The sequence below is a fragment of the Vidua chalybeata genome, chromosome 1 (genome assembly GCF_026979565.1).
Source record: "Vidua chalybeata isolate OUT-0048 chromosome 1, bVidCha1 merged haplotype, whole genome shotgun sequence".
NCBI classification, from domain to species: Eukaryota; Metazoa; Chordata; class Aves; order Passeriformes; family Viduidae; genus Vidua; species Vidua chalybeata.
In genome coordinates this window covers 107728635-107754938 of record NC_071530.1, presented here as the reverse complement: position 1 = coordinate 107754938, position 26304 = coordinate 107728635, and the positions used below count along the sequence as shown (strand labels likewise).

Below are 26304 nucleotides of genomic sequence, written 5' to 3'. Positions count from 1 at the left end.
TCCACACTGAAGCTTTGATTTTAAACACTGCTTTATTTCTTTTTCTTTTGACACTGATCTGCAAGAACAAGTGTGACAATTCACAGGTAAACAGCAGAGTAAACTGAAGGAACAGGTCCATAACAGACCAAGTGACACACTCATAACTTGAAGAAAATTACTCAGAATAACTTGATAAACCTTTGCCAAGATTGCTAAGGGAGAGATCAAGCACTGCAAATTGCAAATGTGACCTTGTTTTGTCCAAGGCAAAGGAGGAGCTTGTAATTTTTCTCTTGCCTATTTTAACAATGCTTATTTCTACTAAAAGCAGGGTATTTACTAGCAAATAACTACCTCCTTGTAGTTGTATAATTCATGAATGTGCAAAGTCTCAGCTCTAGGATGTTTTAGATTATTTTAATTTATTTGATGATACCTTTTGTTCTGTAAAAAGAAATCAAGTTTTAGTCTTGATCTTCAAATAAGAAAACTTTGATTCAAGCCCAGCTTAACCTTTCATAGATAGAAAAAGCAAGGCTATTCTAAGCACGGTACAATTCAGGGCTGGACAAAAAAGCTTTGCAGTTAAGCATTCTCAGCAGTTGCAGAAGTGGTTTGTTGGGGTGTTTGTAATGCCAAACTTTTACAAAATACTGATGCTTACCAGATGCTAGAAGGTATTTTTCATCTCTTTTATTACCTGATACTGGAAAAAGAGAGGTGCATCCAATACATCCAGCCTTTTTCACTAAACTTTATCAATTTTCTTTTTGTTTTCTCTGAATCATTTCAGGTTTTCTACTTTTCCAGGCTTTACTCTCTATAACTTAAAATGCAGCAAAATGCAGGTGCAAACTGCAAAGAGACCTGAAAGGTCCTTTATGGCCTCTAGCTTTAAACCTCAAATGAAAGTCCTGACAGTATCCTGAGGCTTTTCCCCCAGTTTCATTTGAAGACAGATACACTAGGAACATTTAGTTAATGAAAGTGTTTTTGCATAAAGGAATTCCCTTATTTTTTAATATTCTGCCACATTTTCTACCATTTTTTTCTTGGTATGAATTAAACCATGCTGATAAAGGAGGTGATGGGGTCTGGCAGTAAACATTGCAATACTTTTTTTATCCCAGCACTTTTCTTTCATATGACCTATGAGTTTATTCGCTTCTACTTGAATGCTGCTTTACAAGTTAGTGTAACTTAAAATTCAACAGCAACAGAAAGGTGGGTCCGGGTGACAGCCTGAGCAGGGCTCTGACAGTGTTTAACAGTGTGTTTACACCCTCTGTGGGCTTCCTTTGAACTCACACAATTCTAAAGTTGCTTAAATTGGGTTTGTGTCAACCCAGCTGAGATAACTCAATTGAGAAGAGAAAATCCAAGAAGACAGACCATTGGTACTGGGGTTTTTGCTACATAAATACCTGAAAGGGAATTTCCAAATTCATGATGACACAGACATAATACTGGTGGAAAAGGGGAATAATCAGTTTAATTCACTCACTAAGTCAAAACAAAAGTATATTGACAGTGAATTCATGGTATAAAGAGACTTTAAAGCCACCAGTTGACGGTCAAGAGAAGATTCCCTTTTCCATGCTGGGCTGTAGGCCAGCTGTCCTGTCTCTTGAGGACCCCATGCTCTGAGCAAAGCCTGGTATGAATAAGTTGCATGGGGTGTAAAGCTCTACCTCTGGCCCTGTGTGGGAATCAGTGCTCAGCACACCTTATGGCAGCACAGAAACTTTGGGTCATGCAATGGGGATGGTAAAAGGAACCAAGATAAAATACATATGGTACAGAAACAAGTTGGAAAGTGCACTTCTTCACAGTCTCATGTTATTACATTCTTATTTGGATTTGGGCTTTGTTTTGGGTTTTTTTTTTTTTTTTTTCCTTTTTTCTTAAAGGAATGTTTAAGGAGTTTTCTTAGCCAGACCTTATTATCATATAACCAGTTGTCCCTCCCTGCATTTCTAGACTTCATCCAGCCCAGTGTGACTTCCAGCTAGAACTCATGGTTCAAAATAAACTTTTACTGGAGGATTATGATCACAAAAGAGAACTCCATATCCAATTCAGCATAAAGTTTTGCTCTATTACATAAAACACTGTATGAAGTAAAAACTTGTACTTAGACCTACAACATTGGCAAGCTTTCTGGTTTCACAGGGATCTCTCTCTTTGGAGCTCCCTTTCTTGAGTTACTGGCTTGATCCTTCTAAATTTCCCTCACCTTCACGTGGAATGTATGGACTCAGTTGAGAAGGAATAAAAACTAACTAATTATCAGCCTGGATAGAAAGGGCTCTTTCTGCCTCCATGGAGAGCAAACTTTGTGCCACTAACACACCAGGTTGCCTGGTGTCCGTAGTTCATAGAAATGATCAGACAACCACGAGAGCAACTTTAACCAGCTACCACTGTGCCACACAGACTGGCCAATTTGTTTCATGTGCCCTCAACACCAGAGAAGCAAAGACAAACACGAACTGAAATACAGCTAAATAAAAGCATTAATATATCTTCTGGAAACTTACTTCCAGCACATTTTAAAAGACCATTAAAACCTTTATGCAGCACAATGTAATTTATTACCTGCCTCTCTCCAAGCTGTCTGACAACATAGCTCTTCCATATTTTTGGAAGCAAACGTGCTCCAGCTGCTTGACACTGAAAATAAAGGTGATTTGCAAAGTCTTGCCTTTTAGTTCGCCAAGCACTGAATGTATGCATTCTTACAAAGATAATGGCTTGGGTTTTCTCTGGTTTATTTTGAAAACAAAGCAATTGGGAAACAAATTGTGGCCTCAGTAGCAGAAATATTGCTTTTGTAAAAGGATTAAAAAAAAAAAAGCAGTGAGAGGGTAACGGCAAATACCTGCAGGGGGGAAAAAAAGAGCGTTCTGGGGAAAGAGGCTTTCGATTGGCATCGGGGAACTTTACAAGGGGGCTGGCTTGATGCTGCCTTCACGTTTCACAAGGTTTGGCTGGTAGCTGTGCTTTGATATGCACAACTACTACTAACATTTCATAATATGACAATCTAAGAGGTGAAATAGCTTTTGTATTTTAAAATCCATTAAGAACAGCTGCAACTTAGTGCTGATGGATACATCCTCACTTTACTAAATCAATGTCTCCTTTGTTGAGTTATATGAAGCTGTTTCATTGCCACGCAGATGGGAAATGCTAAAAAAAAGGAGAAAAAATTAAAATAAAGGAGATTTAAAATCTGTTGTAGCACACTACATGTTAGCATTAGCTGTCCATAGTATGAAGAAGTAATGAAACAACTAGAAATATCATATTCAAAAATAAAAGAGTAAAATAAAAACGGAATTAGCATTTGAAGTGACAGTTCTGAAATGCTAAAAAAGCTTATCTCAAAACCGCATGTTTCTGGGTGGGAGAAGGATTTCTAGGACATGCTTTTTCCCTAAGTGAATTTTCCAAGAGTCCCAAGTGTTACTTGCCTTCTAGTTCTGTAGTGTCAATATGGATTTCTCATACCAATTTCCAGATAGCCTGCCCCTACAGTGAAAACATCTTGTGTTTAGAAAACATATTACGACATTTAAAGAAAATGTTTATTGTATAAACTAACAGTAAAAGTGTATGTGGAGAGAAAGTTCTTTTCTTTAAAAAATGCCTGCTGGCCAGCATTAGGGTTAACCCACAAGCTTGTTTTAAGCAGTGTTTTAAAAATAAACTTTTCTAGATGCCTAGACAGGATCCTAAGAAACGAACAGATGCAATGTTTTTTCTTTGATTGTTGGCTTTTGGGGTATTCCAGTTTAGTTCCTCGTAAAGCCTCATGATGTAACACCTACCAAGACTCACCAAAGCATGAAGGTTTAGGTAGCTGTAATGAAATAACCACTTACAGAGGCCGCAGGAGAAGCAGATTTTGTTAGTCTGAAGGAGAATTGGGCTGTGGAAAGCTTCAGCACAATAGCCGATTGTCAAAGAGCACAGCTCTAGCAAGCTCTCTGTTTGCCAGGAGCACGGCCAGGGGCAAGAGTAGCTTAAAAAAGAAGTGAAGAAAGACCTGAAACTATTTGCTAATGTGGTAACAAGCACTACCTTTATTATAAACCAACTGACTCATGGAGGAGGTTGTTTTGGTTTTTAAACTGGCATGCTCATTCTGTGGTATATGAACTGATCTCCAAGTACTCCTAAGGATAATTCTTCGTGAGGGCAGTCCATTATTAGTGTTCTGTGGGTATCACATCTTCTTTACTGACAGCAGTAATAAAATGTATTCTCCAAGTGCGAACAGGACCTATTTGATAATCAGCCTCAAACCTTGAGTCCTAGGGGAGAATGTAGAATGCTGTCTCTGCCTGCACAGAGCTCTCAGCAGGATAAACCTCTGATTAGTGACGTGGAGGGTGGAGTGGATGTAAGTTTAATGTTATATGCCAGCTCACATTAGACAACCTTGTGCAATCTGTCAGTTTTGGAATGCAGTTTGATTACCTTATCTAACTGGAGAGCTTGAACAATAGGATTTAAACTTCTGGAATACAACTGACTAGTCTAAATGCTATTTTTAGGAACATAGGTAAGTTAACATATATGTATATGATTAACTCACCTATATGCATATAGATTATACAGGTATATAACTTATGCATGTGTCTTCCCAGTTATGGGCACCTGCAGCACTCTGAACACCTCTCTTGCTACTCTCTAAATCCCCCCCGGCTGCTGAGGTGCTTCCAGTTGATGTGTGTAATACGGAAGCTCTGTATACATTTTTCCCCTCCAACCTCACTGCAAGTTCTTTATGTCCTTTATACTTATTATTCGTATACTGGGCTGCATATTCATCTGCAAGTCTGTCAACATAGTTCACCTCCTGTAATCAGAAAATGGTGATTAAATGAACATCCAAGTACAGAAGCTGTCAACCTGGTGTTCATCTTTTTTAAAGTTAAAAAAATATTCAATTACCTTTTGCACTCATATGGCTCTGAAAAGGCCTTAAAAAAAAGTGGCTTCCACGATCATAAGCCAGAATCAAAGGTCAATGCCGATCATGTAATTTTTTGCATTTACGGGAACAATAAAGAAAAATAATCTAAAAAAAGTTTATGCTGCAAGCCCTGCAGTTCTCTGTGTTCTAGGGTGGGTTGTAATAGCCCCTATAAGGAGCTTGTCTGGGGCATTCAGCTTTTAAACACAACAAGGTATTGTTTCTTTTAGCTGTCTGTTTCAGCATTTGGTCCATCTCATGTGGACGGTCTTTGAGACTTTGTTTTAGGATTAGGTTACAGATAAAATATGACAAGGGAAAAAAAGCCCCCTTATTTATATCCTCTTACGTGCAAAGAAAAAAAAAAATGCAGAATTTTATATATGTGCCATCAACCTAAGAGGGAACGTAATCCGCTCTCAAACTACAGAGTGAGCACAACTTCTGTAGCGCGTGCAACAACTTTGACCTTCGTGTAATTACTCCAGGCTTACATCAATATAACAGTGCCGAGTTTCTCTTCACTTATTTCCCGGGAGTGGCAGGCTCTCTTCCCGCAGTGCTTATTTATTTCGAATTGGCCTAATTTGCTCAACAATTTGCACATCCCTTCCTTGGCATCCCACGTTTCCCCGGACGGCGGGAGCTGGGGCTGTCCGGGCCGCCCCGTCCGTGGCCGTCGGTCTCTGCCCCAGGGGAGCGGCCACGGAGCTCGGCACCGCCCAGCACCCGCGGGCACCGAGCCCCCCCAAAGCGAACCACCATGGTTGGGGCCCGGCGCTGAGCAACTCTTACGGATGAGTAAGCAGCAAATGTGGTAACTCAGGCCAACAGCTCTGCAATTAGGGCTATAATTTCAGGTGTAGCCAGCAGTCGTAATGAATATTTATTTCATCGTACCGAATAAAAGAAATGGCTCGGCTAAATAGTACGGGGAGTTCTGTGGGATAGTTTGGTTTGGACAGCGGGGGTGCTTCCATCGGGGATCCACTTCGTCCTCTCCCGTCCCGAGTGGGACAGGCTCCCTCTCCCCGCGGTGCGCGGCCGTAGGCTTATGCCCTCGTTCGTGCCCGAGCCCAGCCCGGCCAAGGACCCTTCCCGGGAAGGAAGGGTAAGGAAGGCAGCGTGCAGCCAGCCGCCTTCCCGGGGCAGAGCGGGGCGGGAGACGGAGCGCCCCGCGGACGCGCACGGGGCGGGGGGCGCGGGCCGGCGGGGGCAGGGCTGAGCCGGGGCTCCGCGCCCCCCGCCCGCGCTGCGCCGCTCCGGGGCTCCCCTCTGCGAAAACACCCGCAAAGTGGCTTTATTGGGTCTGGCCTTATTGGGTCCGGCGGCTCCGCACCCCGGCGCAGTTGCGGGAGTCCCCTCGGGTTTTGCTCCGTCGCGGAAGAGGGTAGCAGAGGAAGAACGCGGGCGCGATGGGAGGCAGCGGCGGCACGGGGGGGGCGAGGCCCCTCCGGCTGCCCTAAGGTCTGCAGCCCCAGCGAGCAAGAGGGCGGCCCGGAGCGCCCGTCAGCCCCCGAGTCCTTATTGCTCCCTCTCCGCAGCCAGCCTCGCCGGGGCTCCCGCAAGCCAAGCGAGCGCCGCGGCTACCAACTGGCTGTTCCCGGGCGGACTCCAAGTCGCACGGATGCAATGCCCCGAGCGTCCGTCTCCTCCCGAGCCCCTCGACCGAAATCCGGGCGCCCGATTAAAGGTGCGAGGTCGGCGGCAGGCGATGTCGCGGCAGCACGGCAGGCGGGGAACGGGGCCGGGTCCTCCGCCCGCTCCCCGGCAGCATCCTATCGAGGTCTGAGCCGTGCTGCGGACAAGCGCAGCCCGAGTCTTTTGTGTGGGGGGGTTTGGGTTTTGTTTGGGTTTTTCTTCGGTTTTTCTTTTCTTCGCTTTGCGGTTTTTTTTTTTGTTTTTTTTTTTTTTTTTTTTTCCTTTTGGTCTGTGTTTAAGTTACTGTGGAATGAGGAGGTGCGAGGCGTCGTAGCAGCTCGGTGGCGGTCCGTCCCTACCGAAAGAGCCGCTCCACACGCGGAGTGCTTTCTTTTTCGGGGATGGGGAGGTGGGACGGGCGCCACCGGGAGAACCTCCGGGCCGGGGCGCACCTGCCCGGCGGCTCCCCCCCGCGCCCGGCGCCCATCAGCGTTGCTCGACGGGACGGACCCGAGGTGAGCGGCGGGCGCGGTAAGTACCGCTTCCTTCCCCGCGGTACCCCCTCAGCGCGACTCAGCCTCCTCCCCATCCATCCCAACCTCTCCCGCCCCTTCCCCGCCGCCGCCAGTGGGAGCGCGGCCCCTTTAAGAGCCCGGCTTTGCCTCCCGGTAGCTGAAGGTCATTAAAACACAAAAGCGCTCCAGCGCTGCGGTCCAATATAGCGCATGCGCCCTGCCCGAGGACTGGCAGGGAGACGGCAATATGGCGAGAATGCCTGGCAGCGGCGGCGGCGGCGGAGAGTGGAGCGGCGGCGGCGGAGGGGGCGGCGGACGCGGCGGAGGCGGCGGGAACAATGCGGGGGACCGGCCGTCCGGCCGCGGCGTCGCCCCCCGCCCGCACCGCTACTGCAGCGCCGGCGAGGAGGAGGAGGGCGAGGAGGAGGATGAGATCCAGGAGGTGCAGATAACGGGGGACGAGGAGGAGGAGGACGGAGCCGATGGGGGGCTGCTGCTGGACGAGGAGGAGGAGGAAGAGGAGATGGGTCTGGAGTGGGACGGCGAGGAGGAGACGGAGCCGCTGCCGCCCGCCCCGGGCCGTACGCCGGGCGGCGGCAGCAGCGGCGTCGGGGCTGCCCCGGGGGGCGCCGCGGCGGCTGCCCCGGGGGGCGGCGGCGGCGGCGGCCCCGGGGGGGCGGCGGAGGACGCGGAGCTGGAGGCGGCCCTGCTGCTGCAGCGGCCGGAGCGGGCGCGGCTGAGCGAGAACACGCGGCTGGCCACCCGCTACGCCGTGCGCATCTTCCGCGAGTACCTGAGCGAGAAGGCGCAGAGCCCCGACTTCGAGACCATGGACAAGGGGGCGCTCTGCCGGGTCCTGCGCTCCTTCTACGCCGAGGCGCGCTCCAAGAGCGGGCAGCTCTACTCCAAGTCCTCCCTCATCAGCATCCGCAGCTCCCTCAACCGCTACCTCAACGAGCCGCCCTACTGCCGCACCCTCGACCTCACCAAGGACCCCGAGCTCCGCGCCGCCAACCTCACCCTGGCCGCTGTCATCCGCAAGCTGGAGGAGCAGGGCGCCGGGCCGGTGGTGCAGAAGCAGGCCATCACCCGCGCCGACCTCCGCAAGCTCTACACGTGCAGCGTGTTCAGCACCCAGAGCCCCTTCGGGCTCCTCAACAAGGTCTGGTTTGAGACCTGCATGTACTTCTGCACTCGGGGCCGGGAGAACCAGCGGGAGCTGGAGGAGGACTCATTTGGGCTGGCCGTGGATGAGGATGGACGCAAGTTCGTCTACTTCAAGGCGCTGGGGCCCTACCACAAGTCGCGCTCATCCTCCTGGAGCAAGAAGCGGGCGGAGAGCAGCGACGAGGAGAACCTGCCTCGTATGTATGAGACTGGCACAGAGTTCTGCCCCTATGCCAGCTTTGTCAAGTACCTCTCCAAGCGCAACCCCCTCTGCAAGGCCTTCTTCCAGCGCCCGCGGGACCACTGCAGCGAGGGTGACATCACCTGGTACGAGAACAAGGCCATCGGGAAGAACCTCCTGGGTACCCGCATGCAGATGCTCTCCAAGGCGGCCAAGCTCTCCAAGACCTACACCAACCACTGCATCGGTGCCGTCTCCATTGCCACCCTCAACAGTATCGCTGGCATTGGCACCAAGCTGGGAGGACTGCAGCCACCCCACCACCACCACCCCCCTCCCCACCACCACCACCTCCTCCACCACCCCGCTGGCGGGGGCTGCTACACCCCTGCCGCCCTCAATGGTGGACCTCGGCCGCGGCCACCTGCTGCCAACCCCTATGTGCTGCCCAAAGACGGCGACGCTGCGCCGGTGAAAGCAGAAGCGGCCGCAGTGGCCCCGGCCAAGCGGGCGCTCTACGAGGCAGTGTTCCCGGCAGGGGCTGCGGCCGGCGGCGATGCATGTGGGCCCTCTGCCTCCCCCAAAAGACTCTGCCGCCGCCCCGCTGAGCCCCTGGATGCCGCTGCGCCCGCCGTGGTGGTGGTCTCAGTGAAACATGACCCCTTGCCTCACCTCCTCCCCGAAGCAAATGGGCACAGAAGCACCACCTCACCCACAGTAGTTTCACCTGCTATTGTTTCCCCCACACAGGTAACCGGAAAAAGAAAAAGGAAAAAAAAAAAAGTGGCAACCCTTCACCCTGCCCCACATAGTCTGCACTGCCCCGCTCCTTTCTTCCCCCAAGGCTGGGCACTGAGGCACACGGCCAGCATTGAGGTGGCTCTTGGGTCACGCTCACTCTTCAGGCACCCAAAGAGCCCAGATGCAAGTTATCCAACTTATTTGCCCCACCAGTCTCTTCAGGCCCTGCCACTGGTCCAATGGCCACTCACTGTGTGCCTGAGTGTTGGACTTGAATGGTGCCTGGGTGCTGCCATGCTCCCCCTCCGCGGCAGCACTGACAGCTCAGCCCTATGGGCTCCCCTTTTCCTTCTTTTTATTTCTTTTCCCCCCTCTTCTATTTCTCTTTTTGCTGGAGGTGACTTATGAAAGTCCGGCCAGAATAGTAGATAGGGGCATCAGGTATCATTAGTGTGTGTGGTGTTCTTGATGTGCTAATGAACTATTTGAATAACCTCAAATGCAAGAAACAGCCGGGAGAATACTCAATTACACACTAGTAATGAGGGTGTAATTTTAAACTTCAGAAGTTAACAAGAGGGTTAATATGGCAATTGCATTCATCTTGTATTTGTTTATTTAAAATAGCTCTGTTTCCTGGCAGTGATCCTTTTTTTTTTCTTTTTTTTTTTTTTTTTTAAGGCAAATTGGCTTTAGTTGCATTAGTTACCATAGTGGTGAAATATACAGTAAGAGCACAATTAAACGGGTTTAGGTGCAGCTTAGCTGTGGAATGAGCCCAAATTCATTAGATGTGTTTCGTTAAGGTAAAACGGTGTTGTCGGAAACGCTGCTGAGCTGTGCCTTAATGTGTGCCTTGCAGAGCCCCCTCTGCTGTGTGCCAGCGCGTGCTGGTGCCTGCTCCCCATCCCCTCCAAAAGTACTTTCCTCTCGGGTGTTTGAGCGACGGAGCTAAATTACTTCAATTAAAGACTCACTGCACCTCCGCAATTGGTTTGAAGTTTGGAAGCCATTCTAACTAAATCTGTAAAGCGTATGCAGTTACGTTGTGCCCCATAAAATACCGCGTTTCAGGCAAGAACTTTACTGCTGGCTGCCCTACGTGATTACAAAACCCCTCTGACATTCTTGTGTCAAGTAATAACAGGGATCGCAGCTGTCAGCCAGGGAGCGCGGCGCTGGGCAAGCACAGGTATATGACATGCCTGAGCTGTTTCCCGAGTGGAAATACCAGTTCTGGACAGACTGACCCTTTCAAAGAGTTTGCCTACTAATCAACCAGCCCGAAGGCTAATTGGGGTGGGGAGGGGGAGGGCAGAGCTCCCAGTGAATGCCTGCATAAGCATCTATGTTTAAGATACCTGTGACCTCTCCTTTCTTCCAGGGAGGCTTTTTTTGGACCACTTCAGTGGAGTACTGTAGCTTGATCCCCTGCTGTGTGTATCTGGTGTCTCTGAATGGCTTAGAGGCTTGATTATGTGCAGATAATGTTTTTGTTCTAGCTCATTATTTCAGGTAAAAGCTAATGCTCCTCGCTGTATTTAACCCTAGATTCCTCTTCCCCTTGATCTTTAATGATCTTGAAAGTAATTTTGAAACTTCGGCCACAGTTCAGCTTTTTAAGAGGAGCACTGCACATTCATCTGGGAAGGGGAAAAGGGAACTGGGCAGAGCAGTAAGTGGTCAGGGAGTGTGTGTCTTTAACCTTTTAAATGAGGTGTCTTGGTACTTTCAGTTGTCAGACTAAAGAACTCTATCTCTACCACAAATCCCTTCACACTTGCATGAAGCTTAGGTGAGGAGAAATCCAGCTGCCGTAGTGTTTGTTGCAAAGCTGAGCTTCCTACGGGAAGCATTTGGCACTGTAATTCTCATTAACTGAGAGAGAAAGGCTGTGGGGAGAAAGGGAGAAATAGCTAAAATAGAGTACACAGGCATCTGCTGTCTTCATAAGTGTATCAAGAAAGAAAATGAGCAATCTCCAAGGGTACTAGAACTAGACAATGTGAGTTTTTTCAGTAATTATATGGAATTGTTCACCTCCATTCATAATTTCATGAGTTAAACAAGGTGCCCACTCGCTTTTGTAGCTGAATCTTGCTGTTACTACAAACCTCATTAATTTAAATCTTTAATAGAAAAAAAAGTGTCTCTCTCTTTTTTTTTTTTTTTCCCATTTTCATCACCAATTTTTCTTGTGTCATTTTTAACTTATGCAGTTCTGGGATGTGACAAAATGAAAAAATACTGGCTGTGGAATTGATTTCCTTGGGAGACTGTTAATGCTAAACTTTTTCTTTCTAGCTACCTTTTATGATACTTACACTAATCGAGGTCCAGGGCATTTCCTGGGGAAATTAATGACTGGCTGGGGTTAATGGCCCAAGGCATTGCCTCAAGCCATTGGCTCTCCCATCCCAGTCATTAATCCCCAGGAAATGCCCTGGCCCTCAATCGTTATTGCTTAATTATAAACAAGGAGTTCCTAAGCCTTTTTACTGAATATATCTCATCAAGTACCATGCCACTAAATTCCACTGTTGACAAATATTACTGATTCCTTGAAAACATGAAGGTCATAAGTTTGTGGTTTATTGGTTGTCTTTGTAATAAGTCTTCCAGGGGACAGATTGTGCAGAACTCATGGATTTGTGCAATACTCTGGTGAAAAAGTGGTGGCATAATGTGTGTGTTTCTTAGCATTTATTCTTTATACTGTGAGTTTTGGTTTTCTTTTTTTTATAGCATTTAGCAAAGTGTGGAACATGAAAGTACTAAATGGGGTGTCTTCAATTTGCATTGACTATCTGAGCAAGAATGTTAATTTTATGCTTTTGTGTTGTAGCTCCCATTTTTCGTTTAGCCCCAGATTGTCTTTTCAACACTGAGTTTGTAGGAGCCTCCTCCAGAGCTCAGGAAAGGTACATTAAATGTTCATCTTGATCCAACTATTGCTTTAGGTTTTAGCCTTAAGAGCAGCATTTATAGTGTATTTTAAGCATACAGCATTGCCATCATGGCACAACTTTCTTTTCAGTCCGTATTTGCTCTGAAGTGTAGCAATTTTCATGCCACTGACAGCAATACTTTAGTTCAAGTTGATGACAGAGTGATGTAATTTGGCTGTTGTTCATCTCCCATGTTGCTGAAAGATGAACAATAGCTAAAGCTTGAACTTTTGATGTTACAATGTGGTGGTAGCTTTTGGGTTTTATAGATCTGGTTCATGCTGAACTTCCTACAGTAGTAATACCCAAAAAGAGGTGTAGGAAAATAGTTTGGCTTCTGCCATGGGGGAGGAGAGTTGCCTGTTACTTGCAAATGCTTTGGTTACATTTGTAACTGTAACTGTTGTGTTTCTCTGGACCGTTTGTGAAGAATTTATTAGCTATTAAGATATCTACCAAAAGCTTGATTAGATTAAAAACCTGAGCCATGTGCATTTGTCAAAGCTATTTTGGGCAATCTTGAAATGCCTTTTTTTTTTTTTTTTTTCCTTCTGCTTTAAATTCAGAGTTGCCCTTTCTGATGCCTTTTCACATGACTTTTCATTGCCTTACATTCTCTTTAAAGGGCTTACTTTGACCCAAACCAGAAATCTAGTTCTGGGTGCAGGTTTTGCAAAAGAAGACAGAACAATAGCAAATGAGGAATATGAGTAGGCAGTAGGCACAACCAGGAGCAAATTAAAAGTAGCTAACAAGTCTAACCCTTTTTAGTCTTGGATTTTGGAGGAAGTGGATAAGAATCTGATCTGGGAATATCCTGCACATTCCTTAAATGGCCACAAAAAAGACTTGTATTTTGTACAAGTATCTCTAGTACTCTGACCAGAATCGTTGGTAGGTGCTTTCCCAGTATGCAGGGCAGGAGAACTCATCAGGTAGCTTCAGGGAAGGATGCTTAGGATAGTGGTGTAAAGATGCTAGGCTTTATTTCTACCAGGGTAATAGATGCAGCAATATCCCTATCTTAAGGGCTTGAAGTACAGTGGCTATTAAGGCTGATGACTGCTAAATACCTTGTTAGTTCTTGCGACAGTACTACTATTGATCAGGTTTCAGAGGTTAGTGCTGGCTGCCCTACTGCGCAGTTAGTGCTCGTCTCTTTGATTACTGGATTATCCCAGGATACAAGAAAATCCACAATTTGCTAGGTGTCTTTTTTAAGAGGAGCACTGAGGTTAAAATCGTAGAAGGTAAGGGTTAAAGAAAGTTTAATCAATGGTATAAGAAACTGTATCTACCTTTGAGGGTTCTGTTTGTTACTTTGTTACTTACAGGTTGTTTTTAACAAGGAAGATTTTTTGTTTTCTGCTAAGTTAGTTACAGTTGTGGAAAGTAGATCTGTAGAAGGGACTACTATACCTGATAATCATCAAAATTGCTCTGAAATCCTTGGAGGACAGGGGGATAAGGTAGTAGTGCTGTCAAGTATGGTCCCCAAAGCTTTCTTATCAATCTCCATAGTGAAATGCAGGAATCCTGGCTATTGCTCTTTTGGGTGGAAGTCAGTGTTGTTTGTAACTGAGTGCTCCTAAATATTGTTGGAGATAGGTTTTTCTTTTTAAGAAAGTAGGATATCCCAGGCTACATTCCTTATAATGAACATGAAGCTTGGTAGGCATGTGTTTCCCAAGATGAGTACAAGACAAGCAGAACAGAGATTAGGCGTAGTAATCTTATAATATTACAGATTTGGGGGCAGTGCATGCACTGAAAGGAATGAAGGGAACTGTTTTTTTTCCCTTGGCTAAGGTTGGTCCACGTTGAATCAGCTATTAGGGAGTTGATTTAAGGTGACTTGGGAGAGTATTTCAGAGCAGATCCAAGAATGGTGTTTTGATACTTGCATTTAGAATGGTGGCTGTGCAGCTAAAGGTCCAATACTGTCTTTGTAGGTCCTCTTGGTTGCATTAGCATGATATGTTGGAGGTATTAAATTGTGCAACTATTTCAGAGGGTGATTTCTACTATCACTTAATTTTCAAAATATTTTTCCCTTTTAGAAGTTAGACTAATGTTATTTAGTTGCATCACATGAGCTGGTCAGAGGACTTGCTTTGTCCAGCCTTCTGAGATGGCAGGAATGCAAGAGGTGACCAGTTCCTTATAGTTCAAATGAATATGACTTTTGTAATACAATCAGGAGGAAAAAAATAACATCACTGAAGGTGCTGCTGTATTTTTACACTCTTTTACATCCTATAGAATCTGAAATTACTATGTTGGTAATCTGCACATCAAAGATAAAATGCACAAGCTTAAAGGCAGCAGAGAGCTGATTTTTTTTTTATTAAAAAGTATTCTGTGATTATCCTGTAAAAGATTTCCTTTGCCCACTGCTCTGTTTCTAGAGAGCAAGAGATCAGAAACTGCTCAGTCTAATTGGTGAGTCTGTGTGACAGGGAGCTGCCTTATTTCATGTATGGTGTAGAAATAAATGAGTACTTAAACCCTTTGAAACACACACTACTGCAAAAGCCATAGGCTGTAATTAAATTGAATGTGGGGTTGTGTTGTCTTGTGCCCTTGGCTATAAACTTGATAACAGGCCATGGTACCCCGACTATTGTGTTCGAAGCTGGAACCTAATTAGAGATGTTGTAGATTTTCAGTCACTTTCGAAACCTTTCTGTTCATCTTTTTCCCTGTGTCCTTTCTTATTATTTTGCTTTTCTGTTTCTGAAGCAACAAATGCACCCTTCTTTTCAGAAGGAAATTGTTAAGGGCATGTAGCCAAATATGTATGTGAAGATAATTTTTTTATCATATTTTGGATTCAAGGGACAAGTGTTGGTAACTGCATTTTATCTGATGTGGAAGAGATTTATTAGTGTTGAGACAGTAAAAAATATATAATCATGTTTCCAGGGAATGCTTTCAGATTCTTCTGGGCATAAGCATAGGGAATAAGGAAGGGATTGGAACTTCTTGTAATACCTTGATCTAAAAGTAACTTTGGAAGATGTACAATTGAATAATTGAATTCTGTTCTGGTTGTTTTTTGGGGATTATCAGCAAGGAAAAATGGCTTTTCTGGGCTTTTAGAAATTTACATGCTTTGCATTCAGCCAGGTTTAGTTGATCTGAAAACCTTCAAACTTGCTAAGGACTTAATCCCCGATGAGAACAAGTATCTTTTATGTGTTCGTAATGCAACTTCTAGTTTCAAAAATAATCAAAATTGTAGTGCAGAAATGTATTATAAACATTTCCAATAAATTCTTAGTTAATTGATAAGCTTACCTATTGTATGCACCAGTACACTTCTGTAGCTAGGACAGATCATTTTAATGAAATGGAAATTGAATGACATTTTAAAGCCCCATTCACTTTACCAATGTATGGATTTTTTTTTTTTTTTTCCCACTATATGTTTAGGACACATCTGCTCCATATAGCACAGTTCTGAGCTAGCACCTCCTTGGGATTTCTGACTTGCTTCAAGTCCTAGCCTGAGTGTTCTGATGTGGTTTGCAGTGTTCTTGGTACTTAAAATAGGTCATGTAGTCTGGATATAATGCATTAGTGTGTGACTACTGGAAAGAGGTAATCACTTCTCTTCAAATAGTGTCACCAGCTGTAGGAAACCAGTCCTTCCTCAAGGTGAGCGTAGGAGATGAAGGCTGAGTGGAGCATTTTTGGTAGTGGGGGTAGCTCGTGGTGGAAGGGAGGTTGTTTGGTAGGTGCTGTTCAGGTAACACAGGCTGGAGCACTTGTCTGCGTAAAGGCAAGAGAGCGGAAAGCTCTTTACAGGAGGCAAGGTGTGAAGCTGAATTTGGGCTTTCCTTTCCAAAGGAATTTTGGTATTCCTTTTCCTGTTTCCTTATCCAAAAAGTCTTGTGGAGATGCTGGGGTGATTTCTGAGCTGAGCTTAACTCTACCATGGTGCTTCACTTATCACTGTCCTCCTCAAAGTGCCCAGGGACTAGGTCTGATGATGCTGTTTGTTTTAGTTTGGTTTTTGATATCAGGAGTGAGAGGAAGAGGTGCCTGTGTAGTTGAGACTCTTCTGCTTGGTAGCTCTAATGAAGGAACCACAGCTCTCAGGCTCCCCTGCAAATTGGCACCTGTGTGTACTCTGTTAGTACTTCTGTGTCAGCCTGTCAGAAATGTAATGTATAAATGCACAACTTCCCTAAAACACCTTCTTTTAAGCCTTTTTTGTGTGTGTGTGTCCGCTTCTGTTTATTCAAAATTAGAGATTGCTGGAAAAATTTCAAGAGTGATTTCTCAACACCCTTCAGCTAAATCCTGAGCTTTTACTCACCACAGCAATATTTTTAGCTGCTTATTTTGCTGCTGTTGATTTTTCTCTGTAGGTTCTAGTAGGCTTCAAAAGTGGCAGAGGGAGGTTGGTCTGCAGTAAGGGCAGCATCCTGTGTCTGATGCCTTGGCTTTGAGTCATTCAAGTCCAGTGTAGTCATACTGAGCTCTTACTCTGATCCAGGGTGACCAGATAGGGAGCTTGTCCTCACCTTGCTGGTGAGAGCTGTTGTTTCATGGGTGAGGTGTTTGCAGTGCACACCAAGGGACAGCATTGAAACTCCTGGGCTCAGTAGCACCAGTGGTTAATTATTGAGCATCCTCTGGTTGAAAGCTGCCCTGGAGAAGTAGCAATAGAAGCGTGTGGTGTGTCTGGCCAATGTGGGGGGGTGGGAGCATGGGTGTGTGGGTTTAGCATAAAAGAGAAGAGGAAATCCACTCATGTTGCCTTCCTCATTTCATTTCTATTTGGGATGGCTTGAGACTGTTTTTGACTTTTTGTCTGAAATGTGGGGAAGAGGAGAAGCGACTTAAATAGCTTCCTTCCTTCTTAACAAGGGCTGGCTGTTTCACCTGTGACATGCCTGATGAATTCCTTCCCTTGTATTGAAATCGCCCCATTCAGAAGAATGCGAGTCATCTGAAGTGCTGTAATTAACCCGTCTAGTTTTGATGCCAAATTGGGAGGACCTAGCTGAGAGTTGGGTTGACAAGTTGGAAAGTGTAAATGGGAGCACAGATGTCCTGACAGAATCCTATGGCTGTAGTACAAACTGTTGGAAATGCAGATAAAGAGAGAGCCTGCTTCAACTGATTGCCTTTTTGAGGGTTTTCCTGTGTTTCTAATGATTTTATAACTAGCAGCACTGGCTAGTCATAAAAAAAGCTTTTGTGCTATTCCTCCTTATCTCAGATATGACAGTGATACTGGTTGTTTGTGGTGATGCTTTTTGTAGGCTTTTATCAAGTTGATCAGTACTAGTCTCCAGCTTGGGTTTAGAAAATGCCGTGTCTTTCTTGTCATGATACAGTAGTTTCTGGAAGCTCTCCCTAGACTGTTGCAAGACCAGGTTCACATTTTTTTCAAGTTTTTAAAATACTTTTTAAGGCGTAGGGGAAATAATAAGATGCTCTAAGCTTGCACAGTTTGACTAATCAGCAGTTTAGAGAGACCTGTTGAGCTTTTTGGTTTATTTTCTCTTGTCTCTTAATTTAGTAATGCTGAAGTATGTATCTTGCTGATTATCTCTTGGAAAATACAGTTTCTTGGGGTAAAAAAAAATAACCACTTTCTCTGAAAACACACACTGGTCAGTGACTGACAGACTTGGGAGTGGAAAAGTAATTGTTCTTTGAGGAAGAGCAGATATGGCAAAGCTATCTGGTCCATGAAACCATCTGAGGAAAACTTAAGTTCTCTAAAACTGACTGAATCTGGTAAGAATATGATTTTTTTCCCCAGCACAAACACTTGAAAAAGTTATATTCCTTAGCAGGGATGGCAATGCAAAATTCCTCAGCCTTTGAATCTGTTTTTTTTTCCCCTCAAGTACCATTTGAAAACAAAATAGGCAGAATGGGACTAACGTGGTTTCGGTGTCAGCCTCAAACTGCTGCAAAATCGTCTTTCTGAAGCTGCTGCCAATCCAAAGCAGTATGTGTAACACAGTTACGGTTTGATTTTTGAAAAGCAGAAATAACTTTAATGTCCTTTCAGAACTTTGTAGTTTTGCCTTCCTTTTGGAGTATTTGACACACTTTCAAAGTAACCTTATTACTGGTTTTATCTCTTAGAAGTCTTTGTAAGTTACCTTTTTTGGGAGACTTTTAGTGTGTTACTTTTGAGATGCACTTGAATACAATTTTTTTTTTTTTGTTTCCACTGAAACTACTCTAGATACAAGCTGTTCTGTTCAGGTTTAGGCATTGGGAAAGTATCAAAAGTAAGGAATTAAAAAAAAAAGCTAAGGAAAATGAGTTTTTTTTCTAACTAGGAAGTACAAATGTGTCAAAATGGGCATGGCATGTAGAATATAAGTGACTCAATACTAAATATAGTATTAACTGAGTTGCTAATGCATTGAATTGATTCATGGAAGTGTAGCACTACAGTACTGTGTAACTGGCAAAACTCCTCTGGTACAGGGGAGGATAATTCAAGACTTCAGAGTTTATTGTGGTAATTCATTAAGAAAAGATCTCTTCTTCATGTGCTAAAGTAGAATTTTAACCACTCAGTTTTTCTCAGTCTCAGTATATTCGCTTCCAAACTGCCAGTGGATATAATCAGGATTGTGAATATAATAGTAGGCTAGATTTGCAGTACAGGGTAATGATATAGTAGTAACTGTGATTGTCATGTAAAATATTCAGAAGCTTGTGTATGTTGTTTTAATTGTTGAGAGATACAAAGGCATCAGGTTAAATCTGTATCTTTCCAGGAAAAAAATATAATAGATAAGAATTACTTTTTTTTTTATATATATAGAAGGCCCATGTCCAAATTTTTGCTAAAACAGCAAAACACACTCCTCCTCCTCCTGCTTGGTAACTCAGCTGACTATTCTAACCTATTAAGGCATTTTTATTTCTGTAAAGTGATGGACTAATTTGACTGGACCCTTCTTTTGCTACAGGGTTATGATCTTACCAACTTAGTTGCTGTGAAATGCTCTGGTGTCGTGGCGTTGTGGCATTGTTCTGCATAGATTACCAGCAGCAGAGCTGCCAGAGCTAGCCAGCTACCCCAACCCTGTCAGCAGCTGGCACAGGGGGTGGCAGTGCCCTCCACGGCCCCTGCCTCCTGCAGGGAGCTGGTTCAGGCTCCAGCCACGGGAGCACTGCCACTGCAGCACTGGCCGTGCAGCCCTGCCTGCGGCTCAGGGGTCTGTGCGTCTTCTCAGGCTCTCCTCCCAAAAAGGGAACTAAAGCTAGAAGGAAAAATTCAAATGTCTTCCCCCTCACCCCAATCTTTATAAAATCAAAAAGCTCCAAAAAAGCCCCGCCCTGAAAAGCTTTGTCTTTAACTTTAATGATAGTGGTCTGAAATAGCTGTTACTTACTTTATCTGAAGGGACTAGATTTTTGGGAGGGGAAAGGAGCAGATGTGAGCTTTCCAACCTATCTGGAGGCCAGAAAGGTTAAAATAACTGAGCTAGCAGGATTTTGAAGGCAGAGCATGATTACTTTGTGAGAAGAAAGAGATGGAAGTAGTAAGTTGAAATGGAAAATAAGAAGGAGAGGCAAAGCAGGGTGAGAATATCTTATCAACTATCTTGTTGCAGCATATCAGTTGGGGAACTAGATTAACTTCTGTATGCCAGTGTGCTTCTGCTGGATTAGTTTTATGGATTCAAGGAGCAAAAAATAATGTCTCTGTTTGGAGAGGAGCCGAAATTGGAGAAAGAAATTGGGGGGAAAAACATCCTTCTTTCTTAATGCTTAATAACAAGTGTAGTAGGTGCACTGAAAATCTGAACAAGGAAAAGATAGACCCAGAGGGGTGGCAAAGAAGAACTATGCATATTTTTCTTTAAAGTAGAAAAGCTAGAGGAAAATATAAAAGAACAGTTAAGGGGCAGAGAGTGAAGACTGGGTTTTCTTCAACTTTAGAGTGAGTTAAAAAAAAGTGAGTGGGACTTAATTTAAGTGCATTGTATTATTGCCTCTTAGAGGAACTAAAATCTAAAGGGTTTTTTTCCTTAACCTTCAAAAAAGTAAAATTTCAAACAGTGGTTTGCTGTAGAGGTTTGTGTTGGAGTAAGTGTTGGTTCTTGGGTATGTATTCTGAAAGAAATCTGCTATCAGCACGGTGGTGAAATGGCCTGTAAACATTGTGTTTGGTTTTATGCCTAATGGACAATAAAGTAGTTTCCTCAAGCTAATTGAAATACTCCTTGTAAACTAAAGTGTCCAGATCAATTTCTTCTTCGCATCTTATTAAAGCTCACTGAGGAAGTTGGGAAAACATGTTTTTGTTCAAAGTGCTGTAGAAGCTGGTCATGTACTCTCTTAATCCTTAAGCTACTTCATAAAATTCCTGAGAACAACTCTGGTGGGTTCCTGCTTTCAAAGACAGCTTCATCCCACTTGGATGCCAAACAGGGAGAGCAGCTCCACTCTATGGTGGGAGGGCACGTGGGAATGTATGGGGTCAAGGGGAGACAGGTGGAGTGTCCTTTTTTCCCATGTTTATCTGACTCACAGTTTCCTAGTGGAATACTAGGATTGTTGAATTATTTGCATGAATAGCTGTCTGCATCCAAAATGAATTGTGCACGCTAGTCTATTCTGTGTATGTTAATGCCTGAATTTCTCTTGTGTAGTCAGTTCATGTTACATGACAACCTTAAATGCCTCGGCGGTGTGCTTGATCAAAACACTTTTTTTTTTTCCCTAAGGAAACACATGGTGTCACAGCTCTGAGAAGTCAGGAATTTCTTGTTGGTAGGTAGATGGCTGGGTGCTAGCTTTCAGCCACCCATTCTTGAGAAGAAGTTAAGCTGCTATCATACTGTACTCCGCTTTTTTCATAAATATATTTTAAACTTTTATGATCTCTTCTGTCAATTTTCTGCCCATGCATCTGCATGAGTAGGAGGCTCAAATCAATATTTACAGGGTCTGCTTTCATGCTTTATTTATGTAGCTATATCAAGATACATGGTTGTGCATTTTATAAGAAACTTATTCAAGGGGAAGTGTTCATCTGATCAGCAATATTTGCTTTTTTAACAACAATAAAGGAGGATGCTTTGAGCACGGTTGTATAAGGAATGTGCTTTGGAGAAACTGTCAAATATGCTGGCCATTTTGTGACTTGAAAATTGTGTTTAACTATGGAGAAAAGTGGCCACCACAAGCTTTGAGCTTCCCTGGAGCAGCAAATGTGCTGCCTGCATGCCAGTGGGACAGTGCCATGAAAGTAAGTTGTGTTTCAAGACACAGGAGATGACAGCGTTGGAGATGCCAGCAAAAAGGTCCCAGACTGTAAAAATGGAAAGCTGTTAGTGTTAGCTGTTCCTAAAGCGTATTTTTTGGTGACTTGTGAGAAAATTAGCAGTCTCAGTCTGGGTCTTAGTGGGCAAGTATCCTTGCAGTGGAAGCTACTGAACTCATGCTGGTTGTCCCTGCTGTTGGCAGCCTGGGTGGTGAAGAGTTGCTCTTGCTCCAGAGGTGAGCTCCTGACCAGCTCACCAAGACAGGGTGAGAGCCACAAGAGAAAGCTTGCTCTGCCAGTGGTGCACTTGCTGCCTGGATGGTCTGCTAGGCTGTTGATGTGATGTTACCTCAAAGCAGCGGACTCCTGTACCAATTTCAGTGGAAAAACAAGACTAATGGCCAAATTTCTACACTCTGTGTCTTTTACTAATAGTGAAAAATAGCAGTTTGCTTCTCCATCCTCCTGGCTTCACCATCTTTTTCATATAACTCACTGACTTTTACTTATGGCTTCTTGTGTCTAATAATTTCTTAATGAAGCATACAATTATATCTTATTTTATCCTGTGTGAGCTGCTTCTCATCATTTATTCTTGTTTCCTTCCACTCTGTTTCCACTCCAGGCAAAAATTATTTCCAGTGAAGAAGGGCTGGATGTGTGTCATTCCAGTGCTATTGTAAATGACCCTACAGATTTGCTTGCATACCCCATTTTCTCACCTAGAATGCATGCAAGGAAGGTCATATGGGGCCTGTCCCCATACCCTATCCCCACATCAGTGGCTGAGAGCAGATGTCTGTAGAAGAGAACACAAATAGATAGGTGATGCTTTTCATGTGGGTGTTATAAAGATGTTTGCCACTTCTCCTTCTGTGGTGTGACATGTCAGAAGCACATTAATCATTAAAAAGCAGATATTAACAGAGTCACTTTGGGCCTATGGGATGTATGGACCCCTTTACATTTTCCTCTCAAACTCTTTTGATGGGAAGGTTGATTACAGACAAGGTAAACTTGTTTGTACTTCATTCATTAATAACAAACTATAAACTGCCCTGCCTCCCCTCCCCACAGGCAAGGCACTTGAGGAGATGCCAGGCAATTAAAGTACTTAAGACAGTAATTACAGTCAAATATACAACAAAAATAAAATCACTGCACATGATTTTTTTTATGCTTGGTTTTGTTCTATGCTTTTATTAAACCACAATTCTTGCCTCACGATTGAACGGGAATCTCTCAACTGGTAATACCAAAGTGTTTGACAAGCTTTCTTTGGTTCATCTGGGTATTTAGCAAACTCTTTGATCATCTTCCTACTGAATTCATCACAGCTCAGATTCCTGCTTTTTAGATGTATCTTGCTATATAAAGCTGCTGTACCTCTGAGCCTTAGCACCCATCAGTAGAGAGGTGATACCAATGCTATCTTGAAACTCTTCCTTTCTTACTTTTCTTGCTGGTTTTCTTACTGTACAAGGAGTAGCATCTCTAGTTGTAGTATGCTTAGGAGGGGAAGGCTGAATTAGGCTGAGGTGTTCAGTTGGCTTCAGATATTTGAATTGAACCTGATGCATTTTAAACTCCAGAAATAAGTGTGCACAGATTTGATTTGTGAACCTGTTTACTGAGTTAGCATCCTGCAGTAGAGAGCTGTGTGTATGTCAGCTCAGTATTTTTAAATGAAATTCTAAGGCACTTCAATATTCCAGATAAAGTACACTTTAAAAAGACAGAAACTTAGCAGTAATGAGATCCAGGTGGTGTGCATAAACCTTTCACATTGTGTTACATAGTTAAGTTGGTAAGTAATGTATGGGGAAAAGTTCTGGTGGCTTATTCTTTTCTACTGGAGTTTTACGAGGCTGTATAAATGCTGTAAGTATTTAATGGGGGAAATGCAGGATTAGAAGCAAACAGCTGATGATGTATGGTACAGAAATGTCAGAGAGCAAATGTGTAGTAGCATTCTTTCAGTAAATATTAAATGACTGAAACTTGACAGTGTTGACTTATGTTAAAATAGCTCTCATAAGAACAATTTTCAGTTGATTGGTTTGATTAATGTGACTACTGCAGATGTACGTAGTTTTATGCTGGATGGCATCAGAGTGTAGATTCTCTCTGAGTAATGTTTTGACTGGTCTTTTTATTCAGTAAAATCTACATTGCTGTGGTATTCAAAGCAGAGGACAGGCTCATGGGCTCCTTACCATAACTTAACAACCTGTTCTCCTTTTAACAAACTGTAATTACAGAAACATAAACTACATCTTCATTTACTTCAACAGTAAGAGCATGGGAGAAGAATGTGGGAAGGCATTCTTTGTGCCACCATCAATTTACTTGCCTACCCTGCAGTTGTTTCATAAACATCCTAGAAAGCTCCTGAAAATACCGAATGTGGAATGTGCCAAAAGTGGTTAAAATGCAAAACTTTGTCCTCTGACAGACAAGCCCTGGCAAATCTTAGCTTGATGCTACTGCCCTTGGCTGCCCTCCTCCTTTGTGCAAGGCTTTTGCTCCCTTGTGGAGTCAGCAAAAGGAGCCGTGTGCCTGCAATTGAGCAGCTACAACAAACCTCGGTCAAGGGATTAGGTTTTTTTTGGGTACTGTCACTGGTAAACTGAGTTGCCACGTTTATTCTGTGAACTGGGACAGAGGAGGCAGGGTCATGTAGTCTGTTTTGCCAGCTCTGCTATGGGGGTGGTAGCCCTGGGGAGAGGAGTGGTTAAAAAAGAGTTGTCCGAAATTGCACAGCTATTTGCTGCATGATGATGTCTGAGCCCTCAGCTATCCTCATTTAAAGGGAATGGTCAGGGAGGTATCATAACATATTTAAAGCTTAGGTAGCTGCTCTTACGGAGAGTATAATTTACAATAATTGCCACTTCTAATAATGAACTGATCTATTTGAAATGGCTCAATGCCCACTAAACAGTTAAAATGCCAACCTAATTTTAAGATGCTGTTACCAATGTAGGTATATTGACCTCGAGCTGTTCAGAGGGATATTGTGAGGTGATTTTTCCATAGCAAAGGTATATTATACTTAGGCACCCTTCTACAAAAGGAAAGCTGAATTTCAAACTAGAAATAAATCTTCACTTTCTCAAGATTTATTCAATGAAAGGTGAAAGGAACATTCAGAACATGAGTGAATAATAAAAATCTTCTGGTTATGTGGGTTTGTATGTTCTTGTAAATCAGTCAGCAAGTTCCCAGTCATGACAACCACGTCCCACACTCTGACATTGCAGCCACCGCAAAACTCAAGAGAGGGATGCAATCAACCCCTAATAAAAGTGGTGAACCAAAGGAGCAGCATTTAAAAAACCAAGGTGCTGTCTTTCTGATTTCTGACTTAATTTTTTGTAGGCTGTCAGTATGCTGACAGAGTCTTTAATCCTTCCCCCCTTTCCTCTGTGGGTCTTCACCTTGCCTCTTTCAGCTTGGTAAAGAAGTGAGCAAAAGTCACATATGGGACTTTGTGCAGGGAAAATGGGCTGAAGATCTTTAATAGCTTATACATAAGGACTTGACATTGCTCAATGTTTTGTGATCCTTGCTTTTAAGTAAATGCTCATGTAAAATATGGAAAAGAAATAGGTTAAAAGTCAAAGCAGTGATAATGAGGTCTCCTCTGTTTTTCTCACTGCTCTGGGGGCTGAAGTCTCACTGCTCCTGGTGAAGCCAGCATGAGGAGTTGGGCTGCCCTGCTGGGCATCAGCCCTGACTCAGGATTTCCAGCAAGGGTGAGCTCTGGGCATGCTGCACCATGTCACCCATGGTTAAAAAATGGGTGGGTTAAAAAATGAGACTAAAAGAAGCGTTGCTGCTCAGCAGCCCTGGATCACTTGGCAGGGCTGTGCTTCTTGCCAGCTTCTCAGTGTGTGCAGGACCTGTGAATAGCCAGCAGACCTGCTGAAGCATTGGGAGCAGTGGCTGAAGGTGCTGCTAGGGATGACTGCATACCCAACACCTTGTGTGCTTCTCCTGTGTGAACTGGCCTCTCTGGAAGAGACATGAGCTTGCTTCAACCTCGGAATGGCTGATTCCAGTGCTCTGCCAGCCTCTAGCCAAAAGCTGGCCTGAACTGCTTGGCTTGAGATCTGGTGGGTTCGCAGTGCAGTGGGAATAAGAGGCACTTTGTTCTCCATCGTAGATACATTGTGATTAAACTTGGTAGTCATGAGGCCAGATTTACTGCTGTGCTCTCCCTGTTCTGCGTTGCATAACAGCACAAAACACCCAGAGAGCGAGCAAATTTGATCCGTGTTTCCTAAGGATTGTGAAATTCTCCTTCTGTACAAATTTGATGGCTGAATTTAAAGTGTGATTTATAAAAAGGGCCTTTCCTCTTAGAGTAAATGTGATTGCCCTTTCTGTAGGGCTGCAAGATAAATGTTCTTAGGCTTCAAGGGAACTTTTTTGGCATTCTGTCCATAACATGGTTTTGGCTCATCTTCCCTGCTGCACACTTTACTAACTTAAAGCTATTTATCTGAGATGCAAAAGAAAAATATTTTTTCTTCAGCATTTGGACTTGATGGTATACAAGAAACACAGAGTAAGGCAGGCATTTGTTTTGGACTGTTCAGAGGCTTTTTAAAATCCTCCAAAGTCTGCTGTGGTTCTTAATTTTGGTTTCCTCTGATTGCCATTGCAAGTAGACTTTCTCCTGCTAATCTGCTGCCTGAAATACTCTTTGTTCAGGAAAGCAAGTCTCTTTCTGTTGTAATCAGGGCTAGGAATTCAGCTGCAGGGTCACTCTTTGTGCTATAGAGTTCACTGACCATGTTTTGCTTCTGGCAGTCCTAGCTTTGGCCCCTTTACACAGATCAATGCCAGGCTAACCCCATTTATTGCTACTACTGAATCAA

General features: G+C 44.0%; 1 protein-coding gene across 4 annotated transcripts in view; it reads left to right on the top strand.

The window, feature by feature from the left end:
- Nucleotides 1-6272: 6272 nt before the first annotated feature.
- The window catches only part of KCTD1 (potassium channel tetramerization domain containing 1), a 67999-nt gene continuing 47967 nt past the window's right edge, over nucleotides 6273-26304 (top strand). Inside the window, exon 1 of one of the 4 annotated variants that reach the window (XM_053961576.1) lies at nucleotides 6273-6659. In XM_053961576.1, coding sequence (XP_053817551.1) covers nucleotides 6594-6659 — 66 coding nt within the window. In that variant the 5' untranslated portion in view covers nucleotides 6273-6593. Of the gene's footprint in view, nucleotides 6660-6730; nucleotides 6753-6950; nucleotides 7139-7368; nucleotides 9221-26304 lie in introns of those variants that run through there. The other 3 variants (XM_053961601.1, XM_053961592.1, XM_053961568.1) reach the window with 3 other exon arrangements.